A 22642-nucleotide genomic window follows, 5' to 3' on the forward strand; every position below is an offset into this window, starting at 1 on the left:
CTTCATTTGCTAGCCAGGCAACCCAAACACCAACTAATACCCCCAAAACGTTAATTACCCAAATACAAACAGCCAGCAAGAAACCAGACACTACCTCAATACCCACAGCTGCACAAACTCGAGTGCCCAGTCAAGCATCCGCAGCTAGCCAGAGAGTGGTGACCAGCCAAATTGGTCACATCTTACGTGCTACTCAAACATCAGTAAGTGAGCAAGAGCCAAGCCAAACAACCTTAGTTAGCCGGACAGCTGCAGGCAGGGGGGCACCAGCTGAAAGCCACACAGACGTAGCTAAATCAACACTGGTCATAGAATCCCCACAATGCTTGTTGCTAGATACTGCTCTTCCTTTCTGCTCCTCCATGGTTGGGGAACGGTTTGTTGTGCCCAATTACCTCAACCAGAGCAGCGTGCAGGAGGTCCAGGTGCTCCTTAACGATTGGGCATGGCTGTTGAGATCACATTGCCACCATAGTTTGGAGTGGTTTTTCTGCCTTCTCTTGGTACCAAAGTGTGACTCTCTGGTCCCGCCGCCGGTGTTGCCTTGCCGGAGTTTCTGCGAAGTCTTGCGGGACAGTTGCTGGACACTCCTGGATGAGGGACGCCTCCCTGTGGAGTGCCACACTCTACCAGACGAGGAGGATGATGGGTATCAGTGCTTGTCAGTTAGTAACCAGAAAGGTAATCACTGGTTCAAATGAATTTTGAACCAGTTTTCAGTATCCCTACTCCCCAGTTTGTCTGGTGTTACCACCCGCTACCCAATACCCACCACCCACCCAAAAAACTGACATGAATCCCTTCAGCACAGTCAGAAGCATTAACAAGGTATTGGTTACAGCCTAACAAGCATGGTGCCAACGTTTCTTACCGTGTTGCATGTATGTGTTTCCCTTATCCTTTAAACTGCATGTGACTTACTACTTGAAGGGCATTATAATACACACACACACAGACACACACATATTTCAGTGGGTTTGTGGTTCATTACAAAATCAGCTGATGCTTATCTTTTCTGTATGCATTCTGTGTATCCTATCCTGCAATACAGTCATTGCATCATCAGACGTACAGTCAATAGTGTTGAGCAAAGTGTGAAGCAAACTTCAAGCATGACTTGCCAGAAAAAAAAGCTGCCGATTGTAGTAACATCAGAAAACTGTGTGCTTTGGAGATTTTTTCTTTATTTTTTAATACTGAGTGAATTATAGCATAATGTACTTTTCCCATTAGCGTTAACATATCTGAAATTGCATAAGGCGGGGGCCCATCTCCTGTAAACAATTTGCGCATGAATTACCGTACATAATTTGGCATGTAGAATCGCACGCCTCTTTTGACAGCAAGTGACTTGCAGGCAGCTTGGTGTGCATTTGTCTGCCCACAGATGGAGAGATTAGGTTGTCTTGCACGGGAAGCAGTCACGTTTGCGTCAGTGCTTTTCAGTGGGATGTCAGTTTGTATTACTGGACTTGGCAAAAGTGCTCATGTCAGCTGCAAAGTTACTGTACACAGGTAGCAAATTTTAACAGGTGAATATGACCTGTTTCTGAGCTGAAGTGATGTGAATTATCTGTGTTGCTGTTATTTAATTCAGTTAAGCGGCTAAAGGACTGTGTCATATCACATGCTTTTAATCACTGTGTCAAAAATGCAAATAGTTTCAGTGATGGAATGTGAAATACCAGAGCAGTTTGTTTGTTGTTTGAAAAGGATATTTCAGGCAGCAACATTAGAGCTGAAGGGTAATACATTTCACTAAGGTTATACACATTCTCATAAACTAGTAGATATATGGCAGTTTAGGATTAAATTGGTTGATGATGATGTCCTAAGGATTTATAGGACCAGTGTACATTTGAGTGTCTGTTTCAGGACTGGCAAGTACAATGTGTGCTCCCGCTCACCAAAAAATGATGGAGAAAATGACTCAGTTGTTTGTTGTAACCAGTGAGCGCTGATTCGTGTGAGAACATCCGCTATTCTTAGTTTTGTATCAAACAATCTAACATGAGAAAATCTGTTTCTGTGAGCAAGCTGGGCCTCTCATTATCAACTGTTTCAAAGCCGAATCCTTTTTACTGGGGTACTTTCCTGCCCTCCACTCTCAGTTCATATCACTGGGAGTTTAAGACTGTGTCTTTATACAGCTTCGCTATCTTTCTAACAGCTTGCTTCACTGACAGACATGAGTGGACAAGATATCTCTGGTTCCAGCACTATCTGGGCCCAAATAGATTTGTATTTGTTTGAATTAACTTCATTGCAAATCCAATTCCAAAAGGAATAGGGTGCTGTGTGATGATTAATAGAACAGAATGTGATAACTTGATAATCCTTTTTGACATAAACTCAACTGAAAACAGCACAAAGACAATATATTTAATGTTTGGCCTCATCAGCTTCATTGATTTTTGTAAATATCTGCTTACTCTGACTCTGATGCAGCAACACGTTTCAAACAATTTGGGACAGGGGACAGTCGGGCTTAGAAAAGGGCTGTTGATGAATGGGACAGGAGCACCAAAAGACTGGGAAAGATTTGGAACGCTCCAAAAACACCTGTTTGGAACATTCCACAGGTAAACAGGTTGATTGGTGACAGGTGAGAGTTGTTCACAAGCAAGGAAGGAATCAGGGTTGTATGTGCTGCTGTGCAAGGCGATGGTGTTTGTTTCTACATCAGGACAGGTTTCTCCATAGCTTCACACTTTCACGTTAGTATGAAGTAATGTGTTGGGAATATGCTAAAAAAAGATGAAGGGATATGTTTTGGCTTCTGGGCCTAGCAGTCCTGACACTGCAAACAGAGCTTGAAACAGCCAGATGAAAAAGTATGATATTGTTGCTGTCTTTATACCCCGAGGACAGCTTTTATAGTTTCTCCAGAAGCCGGTTCACCACCAAGACGTGCATGTTGGGTATTGCCTGTTAGAGTAACCTCAAGGTATCACTGAAGCGCTTTTAGTCACTAAATCATTCAGACAGAAATCCACCACAGTCAAAACCATCTGGTATCACTCATTCACACACAGCGATCTCAAAAATCTACCAACAGACACTGTGTGACACTGAATTGGCTGCATGTAACAAATGACTTTGCTATTGTGTTGCTTCTGTCCCTGTGAGGTCTCTTTGCCCTCAAATCCTGAAGATGTCTGAAACCTTCACAGTCAATTAGATGATTCTAACCTCACATGGTTTCTGTTAACAAAATCATGTGCCAATGACTGCAGCGGCCAGTGGTCATACTGGTAGATTTTAAAAAGTGATTAACAGGTTGGTGGGCTTTGGCTCACTGCTGAATGAAGTCATGCATACGTGGCCAAGATAATTTGCAAAGCTCTGTAAATACGTGGCCTACAGTCAAAATGTTTTATTTCCCAAGTTATTAGCAAAAGGTTTACAAAAGCATGCACAACTGAGGGCCATAAATACAAGATTCTGGACAGAAGTACATGAGAAAAACAGAGACAGCACAATAGATAAAGCTTTCTTGAAAATATATTAGTATACCAACATTTACAAGCCCTTCTTTAATCAAGATACAGATGCAGTATCTGGGGCTGTTTTCTACTGCATCCACCCACTCATGATTCCTCTGACCTCTCGAATGCACTGATCAGAACCTCGATGACGCTGCGTCTGGGAAGCTTCAGACGCTTTTCACTTTCTGCAGCTCTGTTTGCTCGGCGGGGGGGGGGCACTCATATTTGGGCCTTAATAGCACCCCACTCCTACATCATTTAACTACGACCTGTCATTCAAGAATGTCTCATGATATACTTACAACTTTGGAGTTGGTATTTTGGATGTGGGCCATCGGCGTGGGGAAAGACACAGCATGTAGCCTAAAGATGGGTGTATGTGGGAGATTGCTGTGGGAAGATTGCAGAGATATCCGTGTGTGCATGGAAACTCTGTAAGAAATCTGTCAGATGTGATCCACCTACCATGGGGGGAGGATTGTTAGGACACAATAGCCCTTTTAATGATGTTTTTCCATGGTTACCAGCCTCCTGCTTGAAAGATGAGCAGTCATTCATATCAGGGTTTAGAGGTCAACTGCAATTTATTTTGGTTAGTTCTGAAGGGGTGAAACTATATCCTGAAGGAGAACCTCCAGTAGTGTCTGTAAGTTTAGGCTGTTCAGTTGAAATCCTGTCCCTGGCAACCTCTGTGGTGGTCTAGAAACATGAAAAGGATGTTTTCTCGTTAAGATATACGCTGCTCTTTTGTCGGTAATGTCTGTGTACATTTAGTCTGTGTTTTGTGGCGTGTACGCCCTTTTGGTGGTCTGACGCTGATTTGTAGCACCGTGGTTCCGCTGAGCCGAGATTGATATTGTATCTCATGACAGGAAGGCCCAAAGCTGGCTCCGGCTCTGCAGCGCGCTGCTTGCCAGGGAATCATTTCGAGTTGGCTCTCAGGGGGGTTCCAATTATGGGCACAGTGTAGTCCGACTTCTTTGCTGCCAGAAAGCCTTTGCCCCCCTCTGGTTTGTGTTGCACTTGTACAAAATGAGAACTGATGAGGCAGTGTTGCAAAACACAGTCGAGCTGGAGAACAGCCCAACCGTGACACTGCTAGAAAGTTTGTACTTAGAATATTAAGAAGCTATTAGAAGCATTTCCACTGTGTCTCTGTGAATATCATACATACTGCTTTCTTTCAGACTTCCAAAAAGACGTATTTATAAAGCAAACAGCATGTGGCGAGAGGTTTGTTTACACCCTGCACGTTGCCTCAAAGGCTCTTCTCTTACAGGTAGAGAAGTTAAACAGTATCACATTACTCCTTTCCCAAAGAGTGAAGTGCACAGCTTGTGGTGGACCCATCTTCCTTTTTGTGGTTTGAGAATTACAGCCAAGTCTTCAGCTCGAGCCAACATGAAATCTCCTTCCTGGACTATGATGTGGTTTTTGGTTTGATATCCTTTTTCTGCATCATCAGGTTAAAGATACGGCAAAGTTTGCCAGGGGTTCACAGAATATCCTCTGTAGACAGAAAGGACCATTTATTTAGGTGTTGATGCGTTCCTTCATATTCAAAACATCCCGTGTTCATTTTTACTTTTCATGTTTAGTGACACGTTACATCAGACAAGAACACGAATAGTTACACATGTATGTGCTTCTATAGATGTTGCTATAGTTTATATAGTGTGTCAGATCCATACAGTTATCATGGTATCATATCTCCATGCAGCAAAATGCCTTTGAAGCAAAGCAAATCTTAAACACTATTTTCTTCTGCCAGATAGAATTGATTCCTCCGAGTGCTTGATTTAACTTCAGAAGTGTTACGAATGACTTTCTTCACATATGTAACTCGCCAGACATTCATGAAACCGCAAGATCAAACAGATCAAATAAGCAGAAAGCAAACACGGTTACCATAGTGTGACCAAATGTAACTGACTTCACCTTTAAATCAACCGGCTGACAAGCAACTCCGGACATCGCATTTTTTTGTGTGCAGAGGTGAACTCTGACGCTCACGCAGGTCAGGCCGCTGACCAGCTTTTTTTGCAGAGTGAGGGGAGAGATAATTTCCCTTGTCAGCAGGCCTGAAGGGCTGTTTTAAATGTGATCGTCAGCGGAACCGCAAAGCTTTCTGGGATTGTCCAGATGTTCACATGTTTTCCCATGGATTATACGGGATCCTGTGCTTCCCAAAGCTGTACATACAGTCTCACAGTGTATGTACAGCTTTATCAATGGGGTATCACACACTCTGGTACCCCCTCCTGGAACGTTAGGAATCGAGAAGGAGCAGCATTCATGGTCAGTAAGCGGCCCTAGCACCATAAACTCAGCAGCGCTCCATTCATCAACAGCCCTTTTCTAAGCCCGACTGGCCTTGAAGCTGTCATTGGTTAACAAAAGCTGTTTGGAAAACCCGAATTGAGATTGCACTTAAAATGCTAATGTTGAACCTTTTGTACACCCGGGCAATTTTTGATCTGTGAGTAGGAATGACTGGCCGGCCCCTTGCACGACAATGCAGGCACATTAACGGGCTTCGGCAAAAGCATTCCTTTGCAAGCCTAAAGCAGGTCAAACCTTTTCATCTGCTTTAAATCCGGTAATGAAATGTCTTTATTTACACGTTTCTTTTTTCTTAAGTGGCATCTGGCGCCGCTAACATCAGGATACTTTGCAATAAATACATTCAGTGTTTGATCCTCATCTGGTTCACATGGATCTTTAATCTTTCTGGTGAATTCTGAACATAGAGTGCACATCTGGTTGGCGTGCGTGATGACTGATGCAACATGATTGCACAAGTGAGGATGCTGTTTGTTGGCAGATGCATAAGAAAATCAGATATTGTAGGACAAAGAGATGGTCATACATGTTGCATGCCGACAGACAGTCAGGCTCTGTTGGAGACATGTGCCTCACATTCCAACTTACTACAGGCCTTGAAGTTTAATCTGCACACAAATCCAATATCTTTTATGACCAGCTGCTACTTACGCTTAACAAATTGCATGTTTCTTGCAAGTTATTGAAGACAGTGAATTGCAGTCAGAGCGAAATCATTCTCATCTGTGTTGCTGCAAAAAGAGTCACAATACATGCTCAGTTATGGGATATGTCTGCTTTAAAGATAGCTCACATGTCAGCTTCAGCATCCGAAACTGCAGGGTTACAAATTAAAACGGCGTGCTTTCCCACATGATGGATTTCACCTACTCTGGCAGAGACTGTGCTCATGAGGCTCCCCCTCATGAGGTCAGGTCCAGACATGTGAGCACAGGCCCACTGAAGAGACCCTTGAGGTTTCTCACTCCGACTTTATCAGAGCAAACATCTGGTCGGCCTGGTGAAAATGACACTTTATTGTTAGCTGCCATCCGTGCCGCAGCCGTGGACCCACAGTGTACCCGAGGTGTTCTGAAGCTGGGACTTCTGCATCTGTCATTTCATGGTTAAAACTTCACATTCTAGGTAGAGAACATGTGTTTTGTGCGAAGGTCTTGTCTGTCTCAACACTGCGACCCTGCATAATTAATACTGGAAAGTATTTTTACTGCTGTCCTGCTCCAGCCTGGCTGGGTTCTCTGTTAGCTCAGACTCAAATGAAAGCGTCTTCAGTTCTCAGACGGCATCCAGAATATTGAGGCTCGTGTTTATGGTCGTACAACACAAAGCAGGACCTCAGGTTCAGCTAAACACCTCGTGTGTTTGGGCTCTCAACAAAGCCAGCGCAGACCCCACTGATCTCCAGCACTCAGGGCAGCGGGGAGGCTTTGAACCGAGCAATAGAGCTTGCGCGAGTCACCAGGTGGTAAAGCAAAGCATTTCTTCAAAGCGCCAGAAACTACGTCAAGTGTTCTCCCAAAACAGTGATTTTTTTTGGGGGGGTAATTTGTCTTTTAACATGAGGAAACATCATTTTCGATCAAAGCAGGAGGGTTTCGTTCTGATGCTGGTATCGCCACGATGAACGACTACACATCGCTCTTTGTGTTCCTTGTATTTCCTAAGCGCCCCAAATATTATGCAGTGACCTCGCCAGAGTCACCCGGGGTGACGGAAGAGTGAGCAGAGATATGCAGGAGGCCCAGCTGTTGGTCCCTGTGTGCCCTGGAGCAGCGACATTTAGCAGATGCCACAAGTTGGAAGAGGTTTTTTTTTTGTGTCCTCAGGAATGTGATGCATAAATAACAATCTTTGGCCTTTTCTGGACATAATAAGTTGATCACTGGTCAATGTTTTAATGCATATTTTTCTGTTTGAGGAGTTTAGAGTTTTGCAGAGAGTTTTTGCAGTTTTGCATCTGTCGACTGTAGCTCTGCATGCTTTCATCTCTTCTGATATTTGTCTCAGACCTGTCTATCCATACATCAAATAATATGGCTGAAACTTTTTCTAGGTAAATGCAACACAGCAGAATATATTTATATATATATATATAGAGAGATCTTTAAAGTCTGGCTGGTCTTTGGAAAACAGGCCTTGTGATATCTGCAAAAGAGATCTACTTTTCTTAGTCCCACACGGCCTACGCTTTGCCTTTTTGGGGGATGTCGATTATTTTCCATATTTCGGTCTAGAAGTTATAAAATGGTTTGTTTGTTTGTGGTCCCCTGAGCAGCCTTGCTTTGCCAGTGCTTCTCAAAATGTAGGGGGGTAGGGTTTGTTGGAGGTATGTGTTGATGCCCTTTACAAAAAAAGATACAATCAGTGACCAATTATGGTGTTGATTTCTTTTTCGATGTTGTTGTTCCAGCACAACGAAGACCTATGCAAGTAGCAGCAGTTGTTCCTGCACCCATCAGGCACATTCCCTTTAAGCCTCATCCTGGTCTAACGTTACACCCTGCCATGCAGCCCTCCCTTCTAACCTCCTGTATATTTCATGCGTGTTGTGTCCTGACATCCTCCTTCTCTCCTGTAGAAGACAGTGGAGTCTCCCTGCTGCAGCTGATTGGGGACCCTCCTCCAAATGAGATCACCCGGGTCTACGGGCCCGACAACAGCCCCGGCTACGTCTTTGGCCCGGATGCCAACACGGGTCAGCTGGCTCGCGCCCACCTGCCGAGCCCATTCTACCGAGACTTCGCCCTCGTCTTCAACCTGAAACCCACCTCGAGCAGGGGCGGCGTCATCTTCTCCGTCACAGATGCCTCCCAGCAGATCATGTACGTGGGTGTTAAACTGTCAGCCGTGCAGGGCGGCAACCAGAATGTCATCCTGTACTACACAGAGCCCGACTCGCAGCAGTCGTACGAGGCGGCCAGGTTCCTCGTGCCCTCCATGAGGGACACCTGGACTCGTTTTGCCATCGCTGTGAGGGACGACAAGGTGATGTTCTACCTCAACTGTGACACGGACCCTCAGGTGATGCGCATTGAGAGGTCCCCAGACGAGATGGAGCTGGAGGCCGGTGCGGGGGTCTTTGTTGGCCAAGCTGGAGGAGCTGATCCTGAGAAGTTTCTGGTGGGTACACAGACTTTGTCAGTTTTGAACAGAACAATATCAAGGTGACATAGAACGATGTAGTAGATTAGATAGTTCTTGTGTTGGACTCAGCACATGCACATCTCACATTCCATAAGAACTTCCCTCTAGAACCGACATGAGCTGCGATGAGACGGGACTGCTGCTCCGTGAAGTTTTGGAAGAGTGCAGTATAGTATTTTGATTTTTCACCGTCAGTCATGTGGAACATCTTGGCTGAATAACTCTCATGATTTGATTGCTCCAATTGGTCTCCCCTAAACCACAACATAAATGTCTACATCACCTCACCATCTTCTGGAGGGTAGTCTGCAAATAATTGCAAGCCCTCACAGTTGGGATGCAATTAACTCCAGTCATTTGACTGCTGTTAACCGCAGCAGTTGACCGCAACAACTGTTGACCCTAGCTGTTAAAGGGCTACAGTCGTTCGCCCGTGGCTACATGCACAGAGAAAACATGCAACTGCAGGCATGCTGTCAGTGGTGTCATAATTGTTCAGCCTGCTTCTGTGCATGCAAGTAATTATTTTAAAAGATAAACTATGAGCAGTTGGTGCAGTCCAGTTTTTCTCTCTCGCTCAAATCAAAATGAAAAGAGCAAAATGGCAAAACCATCATATGCATGAGCCTTGAGTCATTTAATGCATTTGTAAATGATGATATATGACACTGTATGACTGTTTTATGTTCTTATAATTCACTTACAATCCTCAGATAAATGACAGTTTGGACTCTCGCAACACTTTGACAATTATAATCCTAGATATAAAAGATAAATCATGACCCAATTTCCAAAAATAAAAGAAGATATCTCGCAGATCTTCTTCATTTATCTGAGGAAACAAGACTCTGACTTTTAATGTGTTATATTGAAGGAGCTTTTATCTGTTTACTCGCCTTTTTTTACAGTAGAAATATAAAGTTTTCAACATGACCTTGCTGCCTTTCTCTCCTTGAGTTATACTTTAACACCATGTTGAAGCTTTACTTTGCTGTTTTCACTGCTTATATGAACATAAATGACCTCCCTGTTCTGTTAATGGGACTGAATTGAGGCCATGAAGCCATTAAGACAAAGCTCGTCTGACTAACTTTGCAGGCGGGCTAGAAAAAAAATGAGATACTCCCTCTTTTAATAACAATGATTATATTGTTATATAATGAGGTAAATAGAAGGAAATATTTGCGCTACGAGATTTGTCCTAATTCCAAATGAGTTCTTCCCATCTGACTCCAAACCCTTGAAACAAAAGGTGTTTGCTCAGCTGAAACATCATCTCTGCTTCCTCTCAGCTGCAGCTTGTTTTAATCTTTTTTTATTGCCGCGTTTGACTTCTTCTTTTCTTTTTCTTTCTCTATTACACGAGCCCATCTAAGCTGCTTTTCTGGAAAAAGGAGCGTGGCCCTGTTCCTTCTTTCAGGACCTGTTGGCCATGTGCTACTTGTTGACCCAGCACGGTCCCAAACTAGAAAGGCCTTGTGAATTTAATTTCTGTAATCAAATCAAGACTTGGCGAGCCTCTCTGGCATCTAAATATTTACATTATGTATTTATGAAAGGGACGTTCCATTTGGAGATGGGATTTCTGTAGTTGATGTTCCTTTTTCTCATTATCCATCACTAGCAAATACATGCTTCAGTGACAGTCCAGTCCCTCTCTTGCATTGGATCTCAGATTTATTGTGAAGATCTGAAGCACTTTGTTAGAATAGACCGCGACATGTCGACTAAACATTGTAGAAGTTGCAGAAGAAAAGCCTCAGTGCGACCATTAAAAGCCCGCGTAGAGACGGGGTTTAAATGTCAAAGGGCCTTTGCCATTTATCTTCAAAGCTCTCTTAAAAAATCCATTTGACTTTTTTTTTTCTCAGGACATAAATGTGTCCTGAAGAGTCAACTTCAAATAAGTCGGCGGCAGAGACGCCACCTCTTCACGCAGCGCTAATGGCCCCTTTGATAGGCAGTTAGATAGCATTCATGCTATCAGCGCGAGCATCCTGTGTGGGAACATGCATCAGATCGTGCGCGTGGGGGATGAGATAGCTTCACAGGCTAAAACCGGAGACTTCAATGGCCCCTCTGACTTTGTGGAAAAAAGGGGGAATTCCCTGAAAAATATCACCAAAAGCCAAAAGCCGGTTCAGAGATCAGCTTCGATGTTTGCATGCTGAGAGCAGGACTTCTCGTGTGCGTGCAAACAATGAAACACCTTGTCCTTGCTTTGCATTAGGGGGTGATCGGCGAGCTGAGGGTGGTGGGAGACCCCCGAGCTGCTGAGAGGCACTGTGAGGAGGATGAAGATGACTCAGATATGGTGAGTGACAATGACAGATACACACACTTTGAAGATAACTGGTTACATGTGATTGAAATGCTGTTGTGTGACTGCAGGGGAATAGAAATACTCTGGTACAAAGATAAAAAAAAAAAGCATTTTTGATGATGAGATCGTGGGCACATTTCAATCTAATTGACGGCTAGCGAAGCCCCTCCCCCAAACAGCTACTATCCAATCATTGCTTAGCAACAGTAAGAAGGCACTGCAGGCCTGTCAAGTCTTTATAAAACTTAAAACACATGTAAAAGTAGAAGGAAGTCATTCTCCAACATAAGCTCCAACCATTAACATGTCCAGCTAACTAGCTGAATGCTGCTTTTTAAAGTAGTAACCAAGGATGGAGCACACAGTATCAATAAGTCACCAGGTCACATTAGCTTGTGAGGTTACAGGCTGTTTTAAGAAGTTTCACAACCAGGACTTCCACTGGGAAGCCGGTTCAGAGGCTAGGCTAACGTTAGCTGCCTCTTTTTTTCCATGCATTCAAGAATCATGTAGTCACACTGTCGATTCTCTTTGCCTGGAGCTTTAGCCTCAGTATTGTCAGCCATCGTGTGGTTAAATGTTTTATTTTATGACGATTCACCCGGGAACAGCGATTCCAAGCAACTCATGGAGCGAGAACGATCAGTTCTGTTCGAATTCATCCTCAAATTGGAAAAATGTAACTAGTAGAGAGTTTAAACTGATCCGTGAAGTGAATAAATGGTTAAGTTAGGGCACATGTGTCCTAAAGTAACCAAGCATCGTCCTTTACGACACTTTGTTGATGTACTCCAGCGGGTTGTGTCGCTTATTGCAATAGTAAATCTGTAACAGATAAGAGCAGCCTTTTCACCGCTGACCCCGACCACCCACACACAAACACAGGTGCCTCGCCGCGGCCCACCAGCGGCCTTTACTGTTATTTAGTAAAACATCGCCCTCGCAGCTGTTCTGCTCGCTGAGACCACAAAATCCTCGGACTTACTGACAGAATAAGGTTGAAGATTTCCCCGCTTGTTGTCATCAAATCTTTTAGATGTTGTTTGGATTAGATGGGAAATCACATTCCAAGTGGAAATGACAGGTTTCTGGTTTCAGGATGTGTCTTTTATCTCAAATGACAACCTCACACACAGCTGTTTTCCTGTACCGAAGACGCATTCAAGATACCGAATTACCAGAAGCTTTGAAGCGTTTCAGACCTTCTCACTGAATTCAACATTGTCTGATGCAACAAACACACCAGACTTTACTCAGTGAGTGCAGAGACATAGAGAGATAAGAGCGTCGAGAGTTCTGCATTAAATTACATTTTGATTTAACCAGATAAAAGGCTCATTTAGATTAAAATATGTGGCCAAGAAGGTGGCATGAAAACACATTTACAGCAAAAAAAGTCAACTAAAACAGGGTAATAATACTGTCACACAGACCTCAAACAGCAACGAGTGTAGATGTAGTCAACAAATATGTACATATATTGAATAAAAACACTCCTAAATTGCTCAAGTCCTTTCTCACATACTTAAATTTTACCAAAAAGTCACCTGACAGACAGGGCGACACACTCAGCTAAAGGAACAGTTTCAGATATTATTAATTGTCAATGCACTGAGTAATAATAATAAAAAACATCTCAGGGGCTTTAAATGAAATTTATAATGTCTGATTGGTCGTCAGGTTTCAGGTGAGGGGAGCGGCTATGAGGAAACCCGACTGCACAAACCGTCCGTGGACAAACACAGATGGACGGTATGGAACAACTTTTATTTCTTACTGAGCTCTTTTCCTTGTTACGAAGGTTTGACAGACTTCCCCTGCTGTTGCTCGTTTCTCCTCTTTATTCAAACTTGGCTTCATGATGCTGCACTTATTCTTATTGACACGCTGGATGGAGACATTAAGGGTTTTCTCACTGCAAATTGCTCCGGAAGCTAATAAATCTGATGTAAAATTGTTAAATGAAGCTGATCAAGCCTGACATGTATACCTGGCCTTCAGAGGCTAACAGCACGCCGAGTCATCCCAGTGTTGGATATACGAGCGCTGACGTCTCAAGTTGCTCGGTATAAGCGAGCGAACACTCATCCCGCGAGAGAGATTAAAAACTGCTGAGTTCATATCTGGAAGTTGAGCCGCTTCTGTGTTTTACATTAGGGGACAAAGACTTTACGTTGAGAGTTTCCTCTTGTCAGACTGGAAAGGAAATGACTTTGTGGAGTTAAAACAGGGCCTTTCTATAGTTTTATTGATATTTTATGGATTTTAGAGCTTTGAATGTTAGTTAAACTGCACATGCTGGGATTTACCTGGTGTCAGGTCAGGTGTGTGTGCACTGGGTGGATGTAGCTGCAGACAACAAATACGGCAGGAAGGCTGACAGATAACAGTCTCTTCTCTTCATGTATCTCCTCTCTCTCTCTCCATCTCCCTCCTTTGTCGCTCGCTCTTCCTCTCCCTGCTTTCCATCGCTCTCACACTCACACACAATCAGACACCCCACTCACACCTTCCCACCCTCAAAGATAGCCGCGCAGGCTGAAATGCAGCCCCCCTCCCTGCGCGCATGCACTCCCACTCACAATTATAGTGGCGAGTTAGGAAAACCAGATGTCAATTTGGACTTGATGCGATCCAAGTCGGAGGCCCTCCGCCTCAAGGCTTTGTTATTCTGACTGCTTTCTCAATCAGCTGTGTACAGGAACTGACAGAGGTGGAAAGAAAGCGAAGAGAAGGAGACGGGGAGGGAAGGTCGGGCACCTCAGATCGGAAGTTTCTTCATCGTTACTGCCTTATGCTCTGCCTTGATGCCCTGCAGCTTTTACAAGGGGCTTTTCCATCTGTTCAGTAGGCATTTATTAGCATCATGTAATATGCGATGTAATGTAAAAGACAAACAGCTGCCATCTAATTCCTACCTGCCCACGTTTTTCCATCTGATGTCTGTTCACTGAAAGTAGAACCTGCACTCTGCACAATTGTCCAACCAGTGCAATTAAGGCAAGTCTGGGCAGAGGCGAGTTAGAGGGGGAGAGCGGCATATGTGAAACTTTCCATTTTGTCATCCTGGAATTCAGGGTGATAGATGGCAGAGCCTGTCGGTGTCACTCCTGGAAGTGTCCCCTTCAGCATGAAGCCCACAGAGGAAACGGTTCATAATTCTCACCTGCGATGCAGACGAGGCTTAGTTGTTATTAGCTATTGCCCGTAACGTCCATCATGTTAGTTGACTTGAAATTATATTCTCTCACATTGATGGAAAAAAACATAATCAGTTAAAAAAATGAAAGCTTTTATAAATTGTGAACAAATTGAGCTTTAGACTCGAGGCTTGGACTCTAGTCGACTTACTCAGGACTTGAATGCCTGAAGACTCGACTTGACTTGAGGCTTAAAGGGGAAAAAGCTGAAGAAACGTGACCCAGAAATATTAAATACGGATCTGCTGAATGCAGTCCTGCCTTTTGGAGCTCTGCCAAACTGTCATGAATAATAAGCCAGGATGTGTGCAGTCTCTCCGTAATATAATGCACGCTTTCATTTGCAGCTGCCTGCACCAGAGTGAAGTGGAGGGAACTCAGAGTAAAGGAATTAGCCGTTTATTAGAAAATTAAATTTGATGTGTACACATAAATGAGTAGATTAATGGTTCCCCCTCGTCTCCAGCGTATCGGCCCTTCCTCCCTGTGGCCGTGAAAAAGATTCACAAACCATTCACAAATTTTGTGCTTCTTCCTGCTTTTACTTAAGAGCTCCTTTTTGATTTTATTAATATTAACGTTAATACGTGTTTACACTCACTAACATGAATCACAACCCCAGCTCCAAAAAAGTTGGGATTCTGTGTAAAACTAATAAAAACTGAATGTGATCAATTCAAAACAAACTGTGTTTATTGACGACAGTTTTCTGAAGTGTTCCTGAGCTCAGGTAGTAACATCCTTTATCCAATCATGTGTTCACAAAGTGGTGAACCTCGCTCCATCCTCGCTGTGAACCACTGAGCCTTTCCAGGATGCTCCTCTCATACCCAATCATGATACTATCACCTGTTACCAATCAACCTGTTTACCTGTGGAACGTTTGTACAAATGCTCCTACAGCTTAATGATGAATGATCTTAACTGCTGAAAAGCGTAGAATTACTGCATCATTCCTGCCATCTGTGTGTAGTGGGTCCTGCCTCTTGTAAACGCAGCCACATGCTTTACGTTACACTACAACAATATTTACTGTACTATATTTACAATGTTCCAAACAGACAGGAACTCATCGGCGGGTTTTCTGCACAGTTGCACTCTCGTTTTGAGTTCTCAGTGAACCAGTTTATACATACAGAAGTGTCTGAAGGTTTAAAATCTGCCGTCTGGACTTCAGGCTTGTATTTTCATGTAAAGCAGGCTGCTCTCTACAAAACAATCCATCTGTTGCATTCAGTGAGCAGAACAAGTCAGCACATTCCAGTCGATTTACCAAGTAATCTAATCATTACCAAGTCATGATTAGATAAAACAGAAACGCTAAAAATGCTGTGGGATTACTTAATAATAATTCATCTTAATGTAGACCAGGGGAAATGCTGCTGTGGCTCCATTAGGCTCGGTTTTCGCGGAGGACAAATTAAATGACGGGGAAGTTTGCATTTTTCTTTGCAGTTATGACTATGAATCTATTGCATCTCCATCAGATAGCACAGACATGTTCACCAGGTTTCGTTGGCTGTTAACCTCATTGCATAAGATAACTGCTGTGATATGTGACAGCTGATCAAATTTGAAAAGGCTAAGCTAAAGGGCTAAAGGAGTGGCTAGCTAAGAGTTTTGCATTTGCTGTTGCACACATTTAAGTCTTAATGAAACACAGCAGTGTTTGGAGGGAAAGATAATTGTTTCTGTTCAGATAATTTAATTTTTCAGAGCCTATTCAATTTAATTATCACGCAGTTGCTGCTTTCTATAAACAGCCCGACTGTTTTTCTGTCGTTGTTGGACCGACTGCAAATAAAATGTGCAGATTCCAGGTTCCCTGTGTGATCCCTCAGAGGGCATGCAGTGAAAAAACATCAGCACTGCTGCAGAGGTGCAATATGTTCATTGCCGAGGGAGCTGCATACCTGCTTTTCCATTCAGGGGGTTGTGTGGTTCAAATCCATCAACACTATGTTCTAAAGGTGGGAGCCTCCCACCTGTCACCCCCCAGCCATGATGGATCTGTGAAGGAGTGAACAAGCAGGGTATTCTTTATCACATTAATACATAGATCAACTTAGAACAGTCAATAATGGTCTGGCCAAATTCTTAGCATAGCCAGCGCTGTGCAGCACAGTGGGAGAATAACCCCCCCGGAGAGGAAGCTGGTTAATTATCAACACTGGCTTCACTTGCCCCCTCGGCTGCCCCCTCTCCTACACTCTTTATCCCCTTTTGAATTCCTCAGGTGACAATTGGACGTGTGTCACCGGTGAAGAATGAGCTACAGATGGGGGGCGTATTTGCATTATTTCCTCCCCCTCTCTCCTTTTTACCCAAAGGCAGTTTGGAATCTTTTAATTAGTCCTGTTGCTGCTGTCAGTCCTGCTGCCTTTTTAACTGATATCAGACTGTTGGAAGACTGGAGGCTGCCCAGCCTTTGCTTTGTGCACAACCACAGTTTGGTCCACAGGATGCACAAAAACATGAAGAATCATTTCTAAATGTATTAAAATATTTTGACAAAAGGTCAAAAGTGATGAGGGACACACGCACACCACATCCTTCCCTAAATCCAACCCTTTATTTGATCATAGGGTTGTATTTATTTAGCTTAAAAACAGGGTTTGGAATGGCACCAATGCAATGACCACACACGTGTGCGATTTGTATTTAAAAAAACAACGATTATTTCACTCTGGGTGTCGCTGTAACTCTGGATAATGACATTTTGCACCTGAGACCAGGAGCTGTGTTCCCTGACGGCCTTTGAATGTTCACATGAAGAGCAGTTTTGCAGTCAGGTGTGAGATGTCTGACGGCGATTAATACCTGCGGGAGCTTCAGCAGCACAAATTCTAAACAGTAGTGAAAGTGAAAGGAGTGAAACATGAGTTTGGGATTAATGTTGACAAGCCTGACTTTTTCCCCTGTGGTGACATGTTGCTGACAGTGTTTCCAAGGCTCTTTGGTGTGAAGGAGGGGGGACACCAGTGGAAACAGAGCCATAAAATCTGAAGCAGGCTTATTGCAGATCCAGTAAATGTCATCCAATGCCCTTTTTAAAAATGTATCTCTCTCTCTCTGTTGCATGATTATCCTCCTGCAGACTACTCCTCCATCTTCCCGGCCCATTCAGCAGCCGCCACTCATCAAGAAACAGGAGGGGTCAGTTACAAGAGAAACAGGTGAACACACAGTCAACACTTCCCTTTTTTTTAATTATTGAAGGATCAGTCACAGTGCAGAGCAGAGAGACATCAGTGCTGACTTGAGATGTGATGTTCTTTGTGTTTCTCATTATTTCTGTGCTGGACAGCAGACAGAGTTTTGTCCGTCAAAACGTTTAGCGTGCGAACTCCTCAGAGTGTTTTTACAGATGCCTTTGAGTCTGCTTTTGCAAATATCTCCGTCTTTCATAAACGTAGAATTTACTGTCAAAGATGAAAAATAGATGCTGCACTCCCATGTGCTGACACGAGATGTAACTCCCCCGCTGGGCATGGAGGGCAATGTTTATGACAGCATATGGTGATACAGGGTTCATGTTCCTTAAAAGTATGGCTGAGCTGGTCGGCACTGACTACGACCAGATTCACTGACACACGTCTCCATCTAGTGGACAAAAAGGATTAATGCAATACAGGTGTTGTGGCAAGCACTGAAGTGTCAGTGTAGGTGCTGCCCACATTAAAATAATTTTCACAGCAGAAGTTAAAGATGTTTTTAAAAATACTTTCCATATGTTCTACCATCCAGGGTTAAAGATGACTTGAGAACACTTTATGACTAACCCTCAGAGAATGTGGAACAGATTTCGGTCTGCTGCTGCTATGTTCAGTAGTTTCTAAATTGCAGGCATGTAAATCCCTTTACAGCCACTTTTGATTAAGCTTTATAAATGTCTTACTCTGGCACCATCTGGTGGCCGTCGCATTAATGACACATACAAAATTAGGTCATCATAAGATCTGCTGTGGCACAACGCTTTTGCAAAATAAAGTATAGAAAAATATTCTATTTTCTGTGAATCTGAATTTAATAAAGCATCTACACTAACACTAAATACAAAGCTGTAAATCAGATGGAGCATTCTATGGGACTCTGCAGCTGAAATGGGATTCTAATGTCAGTTCATAGAGAGAAAACTGACTTTTACCATCTATCAAAACTCATCTAGAAACTGGGAAGAAGACTGGAAAAAGGTCTGAACACCTTCTGCACTGTGTGTTAAGAACATGTTGGGTGCAGCAGCAAATGTAGGACAAAGACACAGCATCATGTCGAGTGTCCTCAGAGTGATCAGCTGATTTCACATTGGATAAATATTGCTTGCCTGCATTTTTAATTGGACCATATTTATGCCATATTTGCAGTCACAAAGCTTTCAGATTTAACGCCAACATGCTGCAAAATAGGCTGTAAATCACTGTATGTTGACACAATTGGAGCACCTGTAAATGACAGCTCATTCATTCATGTTCTGCTTCTGTAACTTTATTCTGGCTTGTTACTACAGTTGTGATTGTAATAAAGAAAACACTGCTTTAAGATGCCCCTTAAGAAAAAAAGTTGACTGTACAGAAAAAAAAAAAAAAGATAAACCGATGACCGTGACCGAATGGCCTAAATGGCGTCCGTCAGATCCTGAAGCAGCCATGTAACTGACCTGAAATAGCGTTAATCTGGCTTAATCAAAGACTTAATGTAACACTGTCTTTTGCGTTGTGTTCAGCAAGCGACTCCCAGCACGTTTCAGTTTCTGTGGAGTCCGGACTTCCTGGGTCACCAGGTGGGTCGTGGGGGGTTTAAAAACACAGAGTCAAGCATCCCAATCTCCTGTGCTTTATTTCCTCTTCATGCTCTGGTCTGATGTTCTGCCTCCTTCATGTGTATTCCTCATGCAGGACCTCACATGGATTTCAAAAGCACACAAGTGCAAGAATGCATGAATCTGTTTTGTGCTTTTGAATCCATGTAGGGTGGTGGACATGTTCGTATAAAAGCCAGGGGGATGGAAAAGTGGGCTGTAATCCCCTGAAAAGACGTGCACAGAGAGAAACAAGAAGAGCTCAGAGCTCATAGATTTAGTATTAGTTAGCATTATTATTATTACACTCATGTATCCATTCAGAGCGATGGGATCCATTTTTCCATCGCTCAACTCTAACCGTAAAACTGGAAAAGCCGGCATGACGCGGCAACGTTTTGCTGTGCACGTCAGCAGCGTTGGCCGCCTTCTACACAGCAGAATAAGTGGGTTGCATTTGAAACATACTCCACTAAAAGTGACACTGATGAAGAGTTTAAGGTCAATTCAGCTCCCGACAGAAAATAAATCTCAGGACGGAAGTGCATGCAAGTGTGGGAATTCAGTTACCACCTCAAAACCTTCACATGGACTTTAAATTACAGCCGTGCACGCTGGGACTCTCGCTCCATCAGGCAAAAAGTCATTTTCTTTTCCTCTTTTCTCCTCTTCTTTTGGGTGCAGGAAACGTCCTGTTTATTGTTTGGGATGTGGGATACGATCATTAATCATATTTGAAAGGTCTTTTCATGAGGGTATTAATGACTCCGTCCTCTGTCGTTGTTTTCAGGGCCAGTGGGGGCGAGAGGAGAAAAGGGTGACCGAGGGGATAAAGGAGAGAAAGGAGACAGGGGTCCAATTGGGCCGAAGGGAGAATCTGGCTTTGGCTCCAGCTCACGAGGTGGAGCCCGTGGAGAGAAGGTTTGGACCTTTTTTATATTGTACTCTGACAGTGGATGAAATACTTGTATCAAGGTAATACAGTCTCATCTCTGGCATGCAGTTTGAGAGCTGGGATGCATGATAACATGGTGATTAAAAAAAAAAAAAAATTAAAAACAGGTTTGTCCTTTTGAAGGTTGTAGTGGGCAGATGGTTGGTGGTTAAAAGCATGAGCAGCGGGTACATGAGCCTTGGTGAAATGTCCCAAAGTAACACTAGAGGGAGCTGCAAGTCCTAGTTTCATTCAAACATATGCAGAGTAATGTCTCTTGTTTTGTAATACACTTTGCACTTAATTTATTTCATGACATTTTGTACACAAGCTGTGTGTGTATGTGTGTTTCTTTTGTCTTCTGAAGGATGAATGTCATTTATATTCTGATTACACTCACACATTATAGGTGACGGGTCACTGATTACACTTACAGGGTTTGATTCTATTAAGTTTTTGTTACCATTAAAGTCTGCTTCAATTGCATTATTAATGCACGTATAACTGTATTATTTTAGTGTTGCTGTGGCACAGTGCAGGACAAGTCAACTGCCAACTGTACCCATTATTAATATTAGTTATTAATACTCCCAACCACCAGAGGGCAGCAGTGACTGGACTGTGGGATTTAAGAAGAAAACAGTGCTGGATGTACATGTTAAACAGGCTTTGCTACAGTAGTTAGTGACAATGATAAAAAGCAAGCTTGCACCTCCTGAACTGTCTTGTGCCACCTTGAGGATGGGCGATGTCAGACCGTAACCTGGAGCATCTGGAGAACACACTGTGTGTGTTACAGAGTGTTTGGTGTCCGCCTCCCCAGAGAAGATGTTGATCCTGACTTGTCTCTGTTTCTTCTTTGAATTTTCAGGGAGAACCAGGTGAAAAGGGAGCAAAGGTAAGTTGGAGATCATCTCATTTTGTGGGTGACTTCGATTCGAGTCACCTAGTGTGGTAGTTGAGTTCTAGAGACATTGAAGAACTGCTGGTCTTCATCACCAGCTCTTCTTCTTCAGCGTGTTTCATACAATGATAATACTCATGTCTCTGGGCTTTGCTTACAGTTTGAATTCCTCTTTGTTCATCACTATCTCACTTCACACTGATGCTTCTTTATTTCCAGGGCAGTGCAGGCTTTGGCTACCAAGGAACGAAGGGGGAGCCCGGTTCCCCTGGGCCCCCCGGTCCCCCCGGTCCACCAGGGTCCGCAACCGAGTCTTCAGCCTGCAGTGACGGCTCCGCTCCGGTCTGCAGTGACGGCTCAGTTGCTTCCACAGCCCCCGGACCCCGAGGACCAGCTGGACCACAGGGTGCCCCGGGAGCCCAGGGACCACCAGGAGCTGACGGAGAGCCAGTTAGTAGACTACAGTTGGTTCTTTACATGAAAACACTAAATGCAACAGATGTGCTGCGATTCTTGAACCAAGATCTCCTGTATTTGTTGCAGCATCCAACATTGAAAATATTGCCCTTTTAAAAGATTAAATATGAAGTTAAAGCTTGAACTAAAGATTGTCAAGTCTATTTCATGGAAATGTTCCAAAGTGGAGTTCGTCTCAGAGGACTTGTGTTTTTTGTTTCACTCTCTCAGGGTGATCCAGGCGAGGATGGAAAAACTGCAAGTTGTTTTTTTTTTTCCTGCACAACACCAAGAACACTGATAAATGGCTTTAACTCTTATCAGCTGTCAAAGAGCTAGTGTGATGATGGATTGTTCAAGCTGACACCTATTCCATTACCGTTTCCTCAAAACAGGGTCCTGATGGACCTCCAGGCTTCCCGGGAACGCCAGGTGACGCTGGACCTAAAGGAGAGAAGGTGAGACGCTCAGAGTGAAGAATGGGGAATATATTGGAAACATGCACGAATAACAGAATGTGTAAAAACAGAAATGATCTTAATGAGTCTCGTGCACACAGGGAGACCGCGGAGAGGGTCAACCTGGCCCCAGGGGACCCCCAGGACCTCCGGGACCCCCAGGACCAGGACTCAGATCTGTGAGTTAATCTTGGTCTCATACTGTATTGTACAACTTGTATCAGCACAGGACTTCTGCCTTTGTGAGTCAGTTGTTGAATAAAACTGATTTCAATGTGTTTCAGACTTTTGTGGACATGGAAGGTTCTGGGTTCCCAGATCTGGAATCTGTTCGGGTGAGAAGAACTGAAATGTTTAATTCTGCTCTCAACACACACAGTGAACTTTCTATATGCAAAATGATTTTTTTTCTGTTATTGTAGGGACTGCCGGGCCCACCAGGTCCCCCTGGTCCCCCTGGCCCCCCCGGTCCCTCTACAGCAGGCACAGGAGTGAGTTCTGGGGCTTTTGGACCAGCAGGAAAGGATGGGGCGCCTGGTCAACCTGTAGGTGTCAATGTTTTTGTCTCTCACACCACAAGCCAAATGATTCCCA

The 22642-nt window shown here is 43.7% G+C and overlaps 1 protein-coding gene across 4 annotated transcripts in view; it reads left to right on the forward strand.

The window, feature by feature from the left end:
- The window catches only part of col18a1a (collagen type XVIII alpha 1 chain a), a 75855-nt gene that overhangs the window by 37086 nt on the left and 16127 nt on the right, over window positions 1-22642 (forward strand). For 3 of the 4 annotated variants that reach the window (XM_041950547.1, XM_041950544.1, XM_041950545.1), the window contains 13 exons: window positions 8410-8951; window positions 11206-11289; window positions 12979-13050; window positions 17596-17674; window positions 19222-19278; window positions 20087-20217; window positions 21102-21128; window positions 21354-21584; window positions 21822-21848; window positions 21986-22048; window positions 22150-22227; window positions 22333-22383; window positions 22471-22593. In XM_041950547.1, coding sequence (XP_041806481.1) covers window positions 8410-8951; window positions 11206-11289; window positions 12979-13050; window positions 17596-17674; window positions 19222-19278; window positions 20087-20217; window positions 21102-21128; window positions 21354-21584; window positions 21822-21848; window positions 21986-22048; window positions 22150-22227; window positions 22333-22383; window positions 22471-22593 — 1565 coding nt within the window. The remainder of the gene's footprint in view (window positions 1-8409; window positions 8952-11205; window positions 11290-12978; window positions 13051-17595; window positions 17675-19221; window positions 19279-20086; window positions 20218-21101; window positions 21129-21353; window positions 21585-21821; window positions 21849-21985; window positions 22049-22149; window positions 22228-22332; window positions 22384-22470; window positions 22594-22642) is intronic. The other variant, XM_041950546.1, reaches the window with a different exon arrangement.

This window comes from Chelmon rostratus, chromosome 13 (assembly GCF_017976325.1).
Source record: "Chelmon rostratus isolate fCheRos1 chromosome 13, fCheRos1.pri, whole genome shotgun sequence".
In the NCBI taxonomy this organism is placed as follows: Eukaryota; Metazoa; Chordata; class Actinopteri; order Chaetodontiformes; family Chaetodontidae; genus Chelmon; species Chelmon rostratus.